The sequence below is a fragment of the Camarhynchus parvulus genome, chromosome 25 (genome assembly GCF_901933205.1).
Source record: "Camarhynchus parvulus chromosome 25, STF_HiC, whole genome shotgun sequence".
In the NCBI taxonomy this organism is placed as follows: domain Eukaryota; kingdom Metazoa; phylum Chordata; class Aves; order Passeriformes; family Thraupidae; genus Camarhynchus; species Camarhynchus parvulus.
In genome coordinates this window covers 1972048-1987786 of record NC_044595.1, presented here as the reverse complement: position 1 = coordinate 1987786, position 15739 = coordinate 1972048, and the positions used below count along the sequence as shown (strand labels likewise).

The following is a 15739-nucleotide window of genomic DNA, read 5'->3' as shown; positions in this document are numbered from 1 at the left end:
CGGGCGTCACTTCCGGCTCCGCGCCCGCCGCGCGCCGCCGCTTCCGCCCGTTGCCATGGAGACGGCGAGGCCACTTCCGGCCGCTGCCATGGGGACGGACGTGGCGCCGCGGGCCGGGGGTGGTGAGGGGGAAAGGAGCCCAAAGAGCACCCAGATCACCCCCGCTATTGTTTCCACGTGTGTTATCCCAAGTATTATGCTGTTTTCCCAAAATGTTTTCCCACAGTTACAAATCTGTCACTTTGTTTTGGCCCAGCTGGAGTTTGGATGCCATTTTATTCCAGGGCAATACAGAAAATACAGTGTCAAAAAGGACCCCCTCTATTGTTTCCACGAGTATTGTCCCAAGTGTGAAAAATGCATATAATTGGCTTTTTGCAAATATTAAAACGAATATTAGATGTGTTATTTTAGAAACTTACGTTGTATTAATTTTCTTAAGTAGTGTGTTAAATATAGTTTTAGGTTATAACATAATGTTAAAACAGAAACTATGCTATGTAGGATACATTTTTTTAAAGAGAGGACTCACACTGAGATAGCAGCCACAGGACACCTGAATCTTTCAGAGAAAAAGAATTTATTGCTCCATTATCAGAAGAAACTAACTTCTTCCTCCTTTCTCCGCCCTGAAGAGCTGTCAGGATTCAGAGGAAGAAGCTGACACTGACCAGACAGAATCCTTTGTGTGAATGGAATTTATGCATCATGTATGAGGTGTATGAATATGCAACAGGTTATTGTTTTTAAGGGTTAATCCTCTGTTAACCTGGGTTCTTCTTCGGGCTTATTTTGCCTAAAAAAGGTACCCAAACTGTCCATAACTCTTTAATTTTATTGTCTCATGTTGTCCTAATCCTAATTGTCCAAATTTTTATTACTCTAATTCTATTACTATTTTGGTAACCATTTTATTACTATTAAACTTTTAAAATTTTAAAAACAAGTGATTGGCGTTTTTCACAGGCCTTGGCCTGTGTTTTCTTTATACACTAAGTGCTGATAATTGGAATATCAATAGCAGGGTCCTCATCCTATGTTCATTGGATGTTATCCCATCCAAGCAGGCATTTTAACACAAGCATAGCTATTTCACTACTATGTCTAAGCTTAATTAACAGAAATAAAACCCATACCTTTATAACAAATTACTTTAACATCACACATACAGAATCCATCTGAATATTTGCAAAAAGCCAATATTATAAAGTGTATCTATAACACGAGGGAATAGCTGGAGCTCTGTCAGCGAGGTTTAAATTGGATTATCAGGAAAGGTTCTTCCCTCAGAGGGTGATGGCGCTGACCCAAAGCTGCCAGAGCTCCAGAAGCGTTCGGACAACGCTCTCAGGGTGGGGTTTTTCGGGTGTCAGTACAGGACCAGCGATGAAAAATTAAATAAAAAATCTTTGTAATTCCCTCAGAGCCCAGAACATTCCACGACCCCCCGACCCCTCACAGACGGGGCAAGCGCTGCGCATGCGCGGCGCGCGCGGCTCCGGCTGAGGGCAAGCCCCGCCCCCTCCGTTTGCGCACGGCCCCTCGGCGGAGCCCGCTGAGGGTGAGGGCGGGAAAAGGCGCCCTGAGGGTGAGGGCGGCGGCTTCTTTCATCTCCTTTCCTTCATCTCCCTTCCCTCATCTCCCTTCTCTCTCCTCACATTCTCTTGCAGTTTTTCCTCGATTATCTCTCACCTCACCTCCGAGTTTTGTTGCCCGCCGCCCCGCGCTGCTCTGCAGTGTTGTGTCTTCGCGCTTGCCTTAGTTTCCCTCGAAGCGGGAGGTGGTTTCTGGGCTGAGGCTGATGGGGGCGGCTCCTCCCTCACAGCGGGGCCTAAGTCGGCCGTGTGCTGTCATCGGGAGATTTATGGAGTATTACTGTGGGGAGCTCGGTGCCCTTCGTGATCCAGACCTCATTTCAAACTTGGGGAAGGTGTTTTCCTCAGGTGTGGGCGAATTTGTTATTCCTGAGTTGGGGGGGAAGGTTTGTGTGGAGTCAGGCTCAGGGTGCTGAGGGTTCTGTTTCTCCCATACTCATTTAAATTACAGATGAAAACAACTCAAGTCTGGGGGTGTTTGAAATGTGAGGAGCATTTTCATACATTTGAAAATCCTGTAGGTTGGGCACCAATTAGTACTGAAGAGAACTGCCCTTGGATGTTCATATTTCATAGAAATACAGATATAAACATTCTAATTATTGCATCTTGTAACCTCAGGGGAGGCCTGTGCTGCTGTGAAAATCAAGAATCTGATACTGGGGATGATTAGAGAAGCCATCCTGCTCTGTTTTGTGAAAAATACAGGTTTGTTTGAGCTGGTGAATTGTACAGGAGGTGTTTGTAAATCCAGGGAATGCCCTGGAGAAGCTGCAGCCTTTTTCCTTATGCAGGTGCTAATGGAGGTGTTTTATTGACAGGCACAGGAATCTCTGCAGAATGGCAACTGCTCAGAAGCAAAGGAATTCTGTGGTATGGTTTGTTTGTGTATTTCAGCACAATAATGGGAAAAATGGGGGAGTTTTGGCTGGAATAGTGCATCCAGGTGCTCTGTGAAAATAGCAGGCTAATTCAATCTTTTAATTATGAATAAAGAATATATAGAAAAAATTATAGAAAAATAATCTTAACTTTGTTGTTTGCTTGGTAGAAACCAGCTGCGTCCTACAAATACTGTAACACCAAGTTTAACTTTATAAATCACAAAAATTCATTGGTTTCGTGCTGTGTTTTTCAGAGTGCAGTCGTATTTCCCAAGAAAATAGCCACGGAGCAGCAATCCCTGATGCTGGTGAAGAGGCTCCTGGCAGTGGCAGTGTCCTGCATCACATACCTGAGGGGAATCTTCCCTGAAAGTGCCTATGGAACCAGATACATGGATGGTAAGGGGCTGTTTCCATCAGAATTTACAAAAACTGTTGTCATGGAGTTGTTTTTAAAGCCACTTGGTCTTTTTAATGACTGGATGCCATTTTGGTGCAGGTAATGGAAAACTTCACATATTAATAAATTAAATTTTGTTAATATTGTTGCTGCTAACTGAGCATTAAAGCTAAGCTCATGCTTGTCAGTAATCTTAATTTTTGTCTCTTCTTGATATGTGCTTTTAGACATTGAACTTTTCCTTGCACTTTGTCCTAAATAATTGTGTGTGTGGTTTTTTTGGTTTTTTTGAGATGTTTGTGTCAAAATTCTGCGGGAAGACAAAAACTCTCCTGGCTCTACCCAGCTGGTGAAATGGTAGGTTGATTGCAGCACACAGGTAAGACTTCCTCAGCATCTCAGTGCTCAAAGGTTCCTTCCTGGCTGTTTGCAGATAAAGGCAAAAAGTTCTCTCCCACATTTGTGTCACAGATGTAACAATGAGGTTTTCAGCTCAGGGCTTAGGAGAGCACAAATCTCTGTTTGCAGAGTGACTATACTTAATATTTACTAAATAAATACTAAATATCTAACACTATTTGTATACTTCATTCCTCTGCGTGCTCCTGAGCACTCAAGGGTGCACAGAAATGCAAAAGTCTAAGAGTAGTTCCTCTCTAGTTGATCAGGAGACTCAAAGGCACCATTTTGCATCTGAAATTTAAATATCTCACTCACAGATTGTTTTTTAAGAGAGTGGCACTGTCAGACTTGTTCAGAGGCAGAGCTGTGACACTGCCTGCAGTGACACTGCCTGCTTGAGCACTGCCACAGCTGGCTGGGATTGTCACCTGGCATTGCAGCTGCTGCTTCTGGTTTTCTTCCTGCTCACAGGAGCTCTGAATTCTCTTCCAGGTGCTCTCCTTGCTTTCTAGAAACCTCTGTAAGCTTTGGTTACATATTCCTGTATTTTGTTACCTCCACAAAGGTTCTTTTCCCTTTTCCCCACTCAAACAAAGTGTGGGAGGGATGCTGCATTCATCCCCTGGCTGTGCTGAGGGGTTTGGATTTTGGGACAAGGATATTTGAGACATTCCATGTCTTGGGGGTGAAGCTTCACACCAGATTTATTTATCTGAAGATACGAATGTTACAGAAATTACAGAAAATACACCAAAACCCCACGAGAAATGTAAGCTGCATTTAGCAAAGCTTGAGGGCTGAGAGTTGATGTTGAAGTGGAATCAGCCACGTGGTGTCACAAAGTGAGGGAGGGGAAAAGCTGGAATTTCCCCATGGACCTTGCCTGGCTGAGGAGATGGAAGGGGCAGTGCAGTTCTCCTTCCCCTCCCAGCAGCAGGACAGGCTCCCTGCTTTGGAGAAAAGGGGTGTGGGACCTCTTGGGAGTGGCCTTTTGTTCACACCAAACCAAATTTTTGTTTGTTGGCTGAAAGAGAAAAAGAAATAGGGTAAGTTTTGATTCCCTGTTTGGGTCTTGTACAAAAAGGAAATGGCAACATCTAAATAAAGGTAATAAATCCTTTCTTCTTCAGCAATGTTGCTGTTCAGCTGAATTACTGATTTATGATAAAATCATGGAATGGTTTGGGTTGGAAGGCCCCTTGAAGCTCACCTTCCTCAACCCTCTGCCATGGACACCTGCAATTAGACCAAGCTGCTCCTCTGATTAATGAATACATGTGTTGGAAAGTGTTTGAAGCATTATAGTATCTTTTTACTGATCAATTACTTACCTCCAGATTGTATTTTTAATTGATTTACCTCCAGATTGTATTTTTAATTATTCTTTCAAGAGGTTAGGGTGCTTTGGTGTTACACAGCTTGTATCACTGCTAATAAGACAGAATGATGGAGAAGTGTTATTTATTGCTTTAATACAGTAAGAATAAACAGAAAAGTTTCATTTTTTTGGTGCTATTAGTGAGAAACAAGTGAAAATTAGCAATAGCTGGCCAATATTATTTGGTTTTTGCAGGATGTTAGGATGCTATGATGCCTTGCAGAAGAAATACGTAAGTCCTCCAGTGTCATTTCGGTTGTATTGAAATGTTGATTTCAGTCTGCTCAGGGAGTAGCTGAGCTCATTCAGCTGCAGTGTGGGATGCACAAACATTTCTGCATCAAATTCTTGTAAACAGCAGCACAGAAAGCCAGAGAGAGATCTGTGGGTGTTTTCTTCTGCAGCTGAATCCTCTCCTCCACAGGAGAGGAGTGAAGAGGAAGAAGTTTTTCTTCCAACAGGCCTCAGTTGCCTGTGTTGGATTCCAGAGCTAGAGTAAAGCAGTTTGGGCAGCACAAACGGGCAATGAAATATATTTAATGTTCTTTTTGTTTGTTTTCTCTGTTTATGTTCCTGACAGCTGAGACAGATTGTCCTAGCAGTGAGTATCTCTGAAAAGCAGGGACATGTTTTTAGGGATATTATTTGAGGGATGTGCAGTTCTCATTGTTATTCCTCTGTTTTCTTCAAAAATACAGGTTTATACCCAGACAGAAGATCCTCAGGTAAATCTGCTGGAATATCTCACTGGTGATAATGTGGATACAGTGAAATGTGGGTACAAGCAGGAATATTTAACATGCACATCTGTAAAAAAAGAGCATTCTGAAATACCAGGTGTAAAAAACGACTGGGATCAGTGGGAATTGCCACGTGTGGAATTACATTTGAGTATTCTCAGGCTGTGCAAGAAACCAGAATATCACTGCAGAGTGAGAGATCCCATCCTGACTCTGCCTAACAAATTTGTGAGACTTTTGTGGAAAACACAAAACCCACTGGGTGTCACCACAAATGCTCCATTTTCATAGCTATTGAAACTGGAATATTTAATGCTAAAAACTTCAGCTGATTTTCAAAATATTTTATCACTGTGATTCCTGGAAAAGAATCATCATTTTTATTATGTTTTAAACAGTTTTATGCATTTTTACTGTCAATTGTTAGAGGATTAGGAAGCTGTATTCAGCACATGGGAGTTGGGCTGTGGTTATTTCTTTTAAAGGTTGATAGATTAGTGAGCAGAGCTGCAGTAGGAGTGTTTAGGATTAGTTTAATAATTCCTGGCTTTGTTTGCAGACAGTCACAGAGTGTTACCACTTCAAGTTCAAGTACACCCACAATGGGCCACTCCTGGATTTTGGCAGGTACAGCCCTGAGACTGCTCCATGTCCCTTGGACACACCTGAATGTCACAGCTCTGCATTTGATCTGTTTGCTTGTTAAATTCTGCATCTTGAGACTAATTTTGTCAACATATTTACTAAAATACAATTAATCATTTTGCTTAATTATGCTCATAATTTTAATATCCACTCAGAAGATGATGCTCAGTGTCAGAGTCTGAGGGTATTTGAGATATTCATGTGGGGGGGGTAAAGCTTCACACCAGATTTACTTATCTGAAGATACTGAATGTTACATGGAATTCCTCATTTAGCAGAAATTATAGAAAATACACCAAAAACCCAATAGAAATGTAATTTGTGATACACAGTTCAGTCATGGTGGAATTCCCATTGCTGAGATGAGAACACTGGGCATCCCCAGCCATGGGGAGGGGATCCTTGGGTTGAAAGTGGAAAAAGACAGGTTTGGACTGGATGTCCAGGGGAAATTCCTCCTGTGAGAGTGGGCAGGCCCTGGCACAGGTGCCCAGAGCAGCTGTGGCTGCCCCTGCATCCCTGGCAGTGCCCAAGGCCAGGCTGGAGCCACCTGGGATGGTGGAAGGTGTCCCTGCCATGCCAGGGGTGGGATGGGATGGGATTTATGTTCCATTCCCACCCAAATAATTGGTGATTCTATGAAGCTGCTCCAGTCAATTCCTCTCTTCTTCAGAATTCTTTTGTTTGTTGTTTAGTTTTTTGCACTTTTTAGGCCAAACCATAGCTTCACTTCCCCTGTATCAATCTGGCAAACTCAAGGAGACATTCAGGAGCTTTTTAATGAACTGGGGGAGAAGCACTGGCCCCAGCAGTTCCCCATTCAACCCCGAGCTTTGGGGACACAGCAATGCTCCACATCTCCTCCAGACCCCTTTCCACCACAGGGATGGTGGAACGACCCCAACCCTAAAATAAAAAACCCAAAAAACATCCTAAAAAAACCCCCAACATTTTGCTCAGTCACAGCTACAGAGAAATGGCTTATTTTAAGACATGTAATTAAAATACAGTTAGTTCAAACTCCTCCCAGTTTCCCTCCTGCATAAAATGCTCCTTAAAATAGAAAAGGAGGACCAGGAGATGCTTGCCCTGCTCTGCAGGCCCTCAGGTGTGAGGAGCTGGGGAACAGAGGGAGGGGTTTTAGCACTGAGCTGGGATTTGGGTCAGTTTCTGGTGGATTGGGAGCATGGAAATGTTGGACCTGGATGCCAAGAGTCACTTGAACACCAGATTTATTATCATTACCAATTGTGGGAAATAAATTTGCAGAAAATTTTCAGTGTTGAGGAGACATTTAGAGAACCTAAATGTGTTCAATGTTGAGAAAACTTCAAGAGTGCCTTTATTTAAGGGAAAGCACATAGGTAGGACTTCCCAGAAGTGTGGCTTTCACAAGTACCTCCTTTTCTCTTCCTTTCAGTATTTCTTTTGGGTATTTTAAGCACTGTGTGATGTAGGATGGAGCAGCTGGTGCCAGGTGCTGATCCCTGAACTCTCCTGATGTCCCTGGCTCAGGGTTTGATCTCCCAAGGGGCAGAGAACGTGCAGGACTCAGGCAGGGTTAGGAACTGCAGTGCTCAATGTCAGACCTCAGGCCATGAACATGTTTGTTAACAGAGAGTGAAACTGCTCACTCTGTATCAAAACTTACTGGAATATTTACCAATATAACCTGAGCTTGTCTGGCCCTTGGTGCTGAACCAAAAAGTGGCAACTGTGATGTTTCACCCCACAGACACTTTGGGCTGGCTGGGTGCTGCAGCTGGGCACGTGGAGACAAGTCCAGGCCTGCAGGAGCTCTGGTGGTGCTGGGATGGAGCTTCCCCCCATAACAGGGGCTGCTCCTCAGGTTTCCCTCTGTGGAGAAGCTTTAAGGCCATGGTGAAGGAAAGGAGTCGGTTCTGATGGAGGGTTTGGATCCAGAGCTTTATTCTGGCCCACAGGCCTCTGAATGCAGCACCAGCTTCAACAGAACTCCCTGAGCCCGTGGCTGCTGCTCCTTTGAACCCCGGGGAGAGGGGCAGGGAAGGGGCAGGGAGCCACCAAGCAGGAACAGGAGGGGAGGGACAAAGGGACAAAGGACACCTGGATGGCCCAATGTCCCCCAGGGGGTTTGAACCTGCCAATCACTCGATTCCTTCTGGAATTCCAGGTCTGACAGACAGCGCTGGGAGGGGAAAGGAGAGGTGACTGACACACCTGGGAGGGAATTATCAGGGGAGAGACCCGAGGTTCTGGGCTAAACCCTGAAATCACAATGCAACAAAAACTCACATGGCTGCTGTGTGTTCTTAGCAAGGACAAGAAGTCCGAGTGCCCCATCAGCTGTGCAGACACCAAGAAGGCCAGCATCCTCCTGATCCGCAAGATCTACGTCCTGATGCAGAGCCTGAGCCCCCTGCCCAACGACGTCTGCCTCACCATGAAACTCCTCTACTATGATGAGGGTATTCTGAAAAATCCCTTCACCAGGATTTCTTCTCCTGACGAGATGAGAAGCCTCAGCTTCTCCGTGTTTTGCTCCTCTGGAATGTGGTCTGGAGATTGTTTATCCAAACATGTGAATTGTTTTTAATTAATGACCAATCCCAGTCCAGCTGTGTTGAACTCTCTGAGTCAGTCACGGGTTTTTTATTATTCATTCTTTTCTAGCCTTCTGATGTATCCTTTCTTTAGTATAGTTTTAGTATATGATATAGTATAATATAAGATGATATAAGATGAGAATATATAGAATATAGAATATAATATAGAATATAATATAGAATATATAACATATTATATAACATATATAAGATATGTAATATATAATATTATACATAATATATAATGTATATCATAATACATAATATATTATATAATACATTATATATTGTATAATATAATATATAATGTATTATATATTATATATAATACAATATATATAATATATATTACATATTATATAACATATATAAGATATGTAATATATAATATTATATATAATATATAATGTATACCATAATACATTTTATTATATAGTGTATTATATTATATAGAATATAATCTATAATATAATAATAATAATCAGTCTTCTGAGAGCATGGAGTCAAATTCTCATCTCTCACCTTATCCTGGGGACCTCACAACACCACAAGGGTTTCACTGCCATGTCACCCTGATTGATCAGGCTCTGCAAAACAAGCCAAAAAGGGCATTTTTCAGTTTTTCAGTGGATAATCTTTGTGGCTGCTGGGATTTGTTAAGTGAGGTTGTTTCATGTGTGGCTGTTTCTCAGGACAGGTTGGATCCCAAGGGGAGGGGATGTGATCTCACTGCAGGAACACAATCCTGGCACTGACTTCACTGCATTTGGCTGGGTTTTAAAACATTTGGAGTTTCCCAGAGTGTGTCAGGCTATAGCATAATTTCCCAGCCTGGTGACTGTCCAAATACCTGGCTCTGCTTTCTGAGTGTGTTACTGCCTTACAATGACAAATCAGAGCTGCTGTTTTCTCTCTCTGTATCTACAATCTCTTCCAAAGAGCTTTACCAGGGCTTTGCCTGTTGTGCTTCATTTTCTCCAAACTGAATATTGATTACTCCCCACACACATTTTTTTTTGCAGTAGCTCTCTGTATTTAAAGGAGAAAAGAGTTAAAATTAGTTTTGCAAGATCTAAAACATGTAATTTCTCTGCAGTTACACCCCCTGATTACCAACCTCCAGGGTTCAAGGAGGCCAAGGACGAGGGGCTGCTCTTTAAGGAGGAGCCCATGTACCTGAACGTGGGGGAAGTGCCAACACCTTTTCACCTGCTGAAACTGAAAATTACAACTGAGAAACAGCGCATGGAGAATGTTGACAAGAGCATCCTAAAGCAGGGAGAGACTGCTGAGCCTCTCCAGGTGTGTGGGGTGAGCAGAGATGACCCAGAGGAGGAGAGCCAGGACATGAATGTAAGAGCACAGACTTTGTTTTGGGTAACCTTTTGAATTTTTTTTTGTAGTGTATCATCTAGAAAAAGACCATTATTATTTCACTGTGTGTAAGCCTTAACCCCCTCTGCTTTCAGACATGGTTAAGCAGGACAATATTAAATTCTTTTTTTTTTTTCCTTAATTTTGCTGCTCCAGTTTGCAGCCTGGCACTGTTCAAGCAGTGCCTGGGCACGAGGAGCAGCAGAGGGACAGCTCATGCCATGGGGACACTGCCATGTGTCCCAGCACAGGGCACAGATGGAACCTCATCCTGCCATGTCACAATCACTTATTTCAGTTTATTCCACCACAAATCCATCTCAAAAGTGGGTCCTTAATCATCTGAGTGGAAACCTTCTCCCTTGTGTGGCTGCAGTCAGTGACACACCTGTTTCTTAATCTAGGAGGATCCTGTCTTGGATAATGAAGTGGAAGATAAGAATCATGTGAATATTTCAGAAGCTCAAGGTAATATTTGTATATATTATAATTTTGATATTATAATCTCAAGTATATTATATTTTCTAATATTTTTGTTAAGTGATAGAAATATTACGCTATATATTATATTATGGTATATTATTATATTATATTATATTATGTTATATTATATTATATTATATTATTATATTATATATATAATATATATATATATTAATATTATATTATATTATATTATATTATATTATATTATATTATATTATATTATATTATATTATATTATATTATATTATATTATATTATATTATATTATATTATATTATATTATATTATATTATATTATATTATATTATATTATAATTTTTATTTGATTTTTCAAACCCCTCAATTTTCTATATTCAAATTTTCATTATTTCCTTCACATATCTGACTGTGCTTTTATTTTCCATCGGGGCTTCATTCTGTGAAGCACTTGGTTAACAAATGTTAACATGTTAAAGCACGATTAACATATTTTCACATTGCTCTTCAAAATTCTGATCTTCTGTTCCATTTTATCAGCTAAGCTAAATTGAATGGGGTTTATATTTAGAAATAAATTTTATTTGCTTTTCCTACTCTTTTTGTTACTAATAATTACTGATTTATTTCGTTTTTGATAATATTTAGTTTGCTCATTAAGCTCAGAGAGGTTTTGTACTGTTCAGCTCATTACTGCAGACTTGGGAAGCAGAATCCTCTGTGCAAAAACCAGTGGTCTGGATCTGTTTGTTTGCTTTTTTTTTTTTTTTTTTTAAATTTCAGCTTTTTGGGCTTCAATTCAGCAGAAATTCCACTTTTAGCCACCTTTTTCCCTGCACTAGCCCAGAGCCCCACACGGGGCTCTTGGTGCTGTGCTGGCCCCGGTGCAGCACCTGCAGAGGGAGCTGCTCGTGCCTCTCTTTGCTGCTCCTGCAGCACAAACCTCACCAGAGTGTGTTTTGTTTTATGAACCATTCTGTGTTTGGCTCTGCTGCTTCCAGCTGATTCCTGTGCTGCCCTTGCCCTGTGTGCTGCAGCACTTGGAGCATTGCAGGTGAACGTTTTTGGCATCACAAAATACAATCCCACATTTTTGGCGTTGGGTTGGGAGGCACCTTAAAGCTCATCCAGTGCCCCCCCTGCCATGGCAGGGACACCTTCCATGACCCCAGGTGGCTCCAGGGGCAGCCACAGCTGCTCTGGGCACCTCTGCCAGGGCCTCACGCCCTCCTAGGGAACAATTCCCAATTCCCAATATCCCATCCATCAGGGTAAAGCCATTCCCGGTGTCCTGCCCCTCCAGGCCTTGTCCAAAGCCCGTCTCCAGCTCTCCTGGAGCTCCTTTAAGGCACTGGAAGGGGCTCTGAGCTCTCCTTGGAGCCTTTTCTGCAGCCTGAACAACCCCAACTCCCCAGCCTTTCCTTGTAGAGGAACTTGAATAGGTACAAGTATTTTTGTTAGGATGAATCCCACAAAAATGAGTTGCCTCAAGTGTTTTTTTTTTTTCTTAACACTGTAAATAAAATCTGTCAGTAAATAACTGTCCTGGCTCCTCCAGCCCTGGAAACTCCCCACAGCTCCAAAATGTGCACCCAGACTGTCTCCAGCTCAAAACATGAGACACCAAATTGTCCTCAGGCATCTCAGGAGCTTCCTTTTGAGATTTGAGATAAAGCAGAGGATGGTTTGTGTTCACATTGCCCAGTTTAGCCCAGGGGCCTGAGGACTCAACTTTGCTGCCAAACAAACTGAAGAAGGAATTGCTGCTTGTTGATCTGCTCCTCTTGGAGAGGCTGTATAGAAGCATCCAGACAATCTGGAACCCATTTGCTGTACAGAAATGTTGGGTTTGGGGTTTTTTTTTTTGAGAAGAAACATGTGCACCTTTGCCAAACCAGCTGCCATTTCCACGCTGTTGAAAAATAATGGTTCAAATGTGTAGGAAACAGCACATGTAGGTCAGAATTTTTATCTTGACAATTTAGTAGGCTGCAGAACTGGAATAACCACATGAAGGTGTGCCTGATTCTTCTAAAGAGTCATAAAAGTTCCAAAACCACGCAAAAATCCCGAAAATTTCTTGTCTTGGGGAGTTGGCAAATGTTTTATTTACAAGAACTACAAGGCACAGGGAAAAACCCATTTGTCAGCCTGGAATTCTTGTGTTGTTTCCACAGCTGATGCAGGGTCACCCATTCACCATTCCATGCTTCTGTCTGTATCCTAGAAAAACAGCATGAATTAGGAACGGCAAAAACCTGCCTGGAGCTGCCTGTTCCCCCCTGAGGGTCTGTTCCTGCAGCTGCAGGCACTGAGGGAGGCTCTGGGATTGCTCTTGGGAGGGCAGGAGCTGGCCCAGAGTGGCCTTTTCCCTGTCCTGCAGCACAAAACAGGCTCAGGTTTGACTCAAATCCCCTCAGCAGGGCAGTGTGTGAGGGAGCTGGGGATCAAACCCAGAGATCTGTGTGTGAGCTGGGGGTTGGCAGAGTTCAAGAATAAATTCACACCTTGGTGGAGTTAAGGATGTGCTCTGGAAGCAGCTGTTCCCAGCAGCTATAAAGTGTTCTTGGAGCAGAGCTGGTGTTGTTTGCTCTGGATCGTTGGTTTGTTAGCAGCTTTATTTAACTCTCCAATTCTTTCATTCTTTCAGAAAAGAATTCAACTCATGAAGAGGAAGCTGGAGGGATCCCGACTACCCCCCATGTTTCTAATCCTCAGGTAGGAACACTCTGCTCTGTCATCTTCAGCTTTTTCTGGAGCTTCTGTGCAGCTCCTTCCCTCCTTTGAGTGATTCATGGGTGATCTGCTGAAGCCTCATTTCCCACAGCCACTATTTCCAGCAACAAAATTCCTTTACATTTCACTTCCTGGTGTTTTCCAAATCTATTCTAAAGCACTGACAAAAGGCTGTTCCTCTGAAATACAAACCACACAAATGCTGGGACTGTTTCTGAGTGAAAAGGGGGATTTAATTTCCATTTTAATAAACTGCCGAATGGGAATTCCGCTGGTAATTCCGACAAACCAAAGCTTGTTTAAAAGTTGATTAAAACTTAAAAAATTCAAGTTTTTAACTCTGGTTATACTCCCTGCATGTAGAAATTGGTGGCATTTATACATAGAGGATTGCTTCACACAGGTCCTTAAGATTTCTTAAAACAGGATAGCTGTAGGTAAGTGTCAGTGATTTCCTGTATGAAACCAGCACATGCTTCTCTCTGCCAGGGCCCTCCAGCACACCCAGCTGGAAAAGCTGTGATTTCCAGGGGTTTTCACCATTTAAACACCCCCATATTTCAGTCTGAACTCAGGCACTGTGCAGAGCAGTGAATGCCCCACACTGAGCCCTGCTGGGTGTCTCCAGGGTGGATTTTTTGCTGCTGTAACGAGGCAAAATCTATTTTCTGATTCCAGGTTGATCACTTGACCCGTAAAACATCTGAGCTGATTGTGTCAGAGAGCAGGACAAGAAGTGGAAAGATATTCCAAAGCTGCATTGTTAGTATCAATTTTTCTTTATTTCTCATCATTTCTGTTGCAAACAGTGAATAAAACTCAGAGCTTGAATGCATTTGCTATTGAGAGAATGAAATTCTCATTGCTTCCTAAATTCCCATTCAGTTCCAACACTGTCAAAAAGAATTCTGTCCCAAGGAGTTGGAAGCTGATTTGATGCAGGTAACACAGGTTGAGAAAAATTCCTTAGTTTTAGTTGATATTTAGCCAAATTTCTGGCTGGTTTGAGCCAGCAGAGATCCCCAGCACAGCTCACCCAGTGCTTCCTTGTGCTTCTACTTGGGAAACACTGGGCCAAAATGATAACCTCACCTCTGTGACTCCTTCATTCCAAGAAAAATCCCTTTTTTTTTTTTTTAACTGGGTCAGTTCTGCCAGGAAATAGCATCCAGATGTTCCTGCAGGCCCAGCACATCTGGGCAGGCACTGGGGTGAGGCTCTGGCTGTGTCACAGCTCTGTCCTGCTGAGGGTGGGCTGTGCCCTGTCCTGGCCCCACAGAGCTCCTGTAATCCCATTGTTGGTTTTCCTTGGCAGCTGCACCAGGCTGAGCCCTCCTCCAGGCAGGAGGTGCTGCCCAAAAGGAGGAAGCTCAGCGAGCCCAAGGAGCAGTTTTAGTTGCCCAAAGGAGGAAGCTCAGCAATTCCAAGGAACAGTTTTAGTTGCCCAAAATGATGAAGCTCAGGGAGAGTTTCCCAAAAGGATGAAACCAGGAGCAATTTTAATTGCCCAAAGGATGAAGCCCAAGGAGCAGTTTTAGTTGCCCAAAATGATGAAGCTCAGGAATTCCAAGGAACAGTTTTAGTTGCCCAAAGGATGAAGCTCAGCAATTCCAAGGAGCAGTTTTAGTTCCCCAAAAGAGGAAGACCAAGGAGCAGTTTTAATTGCCCAAAAGGATGAAACCCAGGGAGCAATTTTAGTTGCCCAAAGGAGGAAGCTCAGCAGTTCCAAGGAACAGTTTTAGTTGCCCAAAATGATGAAGCTCAGGAATTCCAAGGAACAGTTTTAATTGCCCAAAGGATGAAGCCCAAGGAGCAGTTTTAGTTGCCCAAAGGATGAAGCTCAGCAATTCCAAGGAACAGTTTTAGTTGCCCAATAAGGAGAAAAAAAAATTTTTTTATTGCCCAAAAGGATGAAACCCAGGGAGCAATTTTAGTTGCCCAAAGGAGGAAGCTCAGCAGTTCCAAGGAACAGTTTTAGTTGCCCAAAATGATGAAGCTCAGGAATTCCAAGGAACAGTTTTAATTGCCCAAAGGATGAAGCCCAAGGAGCAGTTTTAGTTGCCCCAAAAGGAAAGCTCAGCAATTCCAAGGAGCAGTTTTAGTTCCCCAAAAGAGGAAGACCAAGGAGCAGTTTTAGTTGCTCAAAAGGATGAAGCTCAGCAAGCCCAAGGAGCAGTTTTAGTTGCCCAAAGGATGAAGCTCAGCAGTTCCAAGGAACAGTTTTAGTTGCCCAAAAGATGAAGCTCAGGAATTCCAAGGAACAGTTTTAATTGCCCAAAGGATGAAGCCCAAGGAGCAGTTTTAGTTGCCCAAAAGGAAGCTCAGCAATTCCAAGGAGCAGTTTTAGTTCCCCAAAAGAGGAAGACCAAGGAGCAGTTTTAATTGCCCAAAGGATGAAGCCCAAGGAGCAGTTTTAGTTGCCCAAAAGGATGAAGCTCAGCAAGCCCAAGGAGCAGTTTTAGTTGCCCAAAGGATGAAGCTCAGCAATTCCAAGGAGCAGTTTTAGTTCCCCAAAAGAGGAAGACCAAGGAGCAGTTT

At 42.8% G+C, this 15739-nt stretch overlaps 1 protein-coding gene across 1 annotated transcript; it reads left to right on the top strand.

Moving 5' to 3' along the window:
* Positions 1-1637: 1637 nt before the first annotated feature.
* Positions 1638-14029, top strand: HORMAD1 (HORMA domain containing 1). The gene is made up of 13 exons (XM_030965399.1): positions 1638-1943; positions 2417-2468; positions 2734-2878; positions 3173-3236; positions 4855-4891; positions 5240-5260; positions 5358-5384; positions 5959-6026; positions 8340-8491; positions 9726-9982; positions 10408-10471; positions 13116-13183; positions 13880-14029. The coding sequence occupies exons 2-13, from the start codon at positions 2436-2438 to the stop codon at positions 14015-14017; spliced, it is 1074 nt and encodes a 357-aa protein (XP_030821259.1). The 5' UTR covers positions 1638-1943; positions 2417-2435; the 3' UTR covers positions 14018-14029.
* Positions 14030-15739: the final 1710 nt, after the last annotated feature.

Excerpts from the sequence above, each read along its gene's own strand:
- HORMAD1 (XM_030965399.1), top strand. The coding sequence starts at position 2,436 with ATGGCAACTGCTCAGAAGCAAAGGAATTCTGTG. Across the intron at positions 2,469-2,733 it reads AGAAGCAAAGGAATTCTGTG|AGTGCAGTCGTATTTCCCAA; the intron begins GTATGGTTTGTT and ends TGTGTTTTTCAG. Across the intron at positions 5,385-5,958 it reads CCCAGACAGAAGATCCTCAG|ACAGTCACAGAGTGTTACCA; the intron begins GTAAATCTGCTG and ends CTTTGTTTGCAG.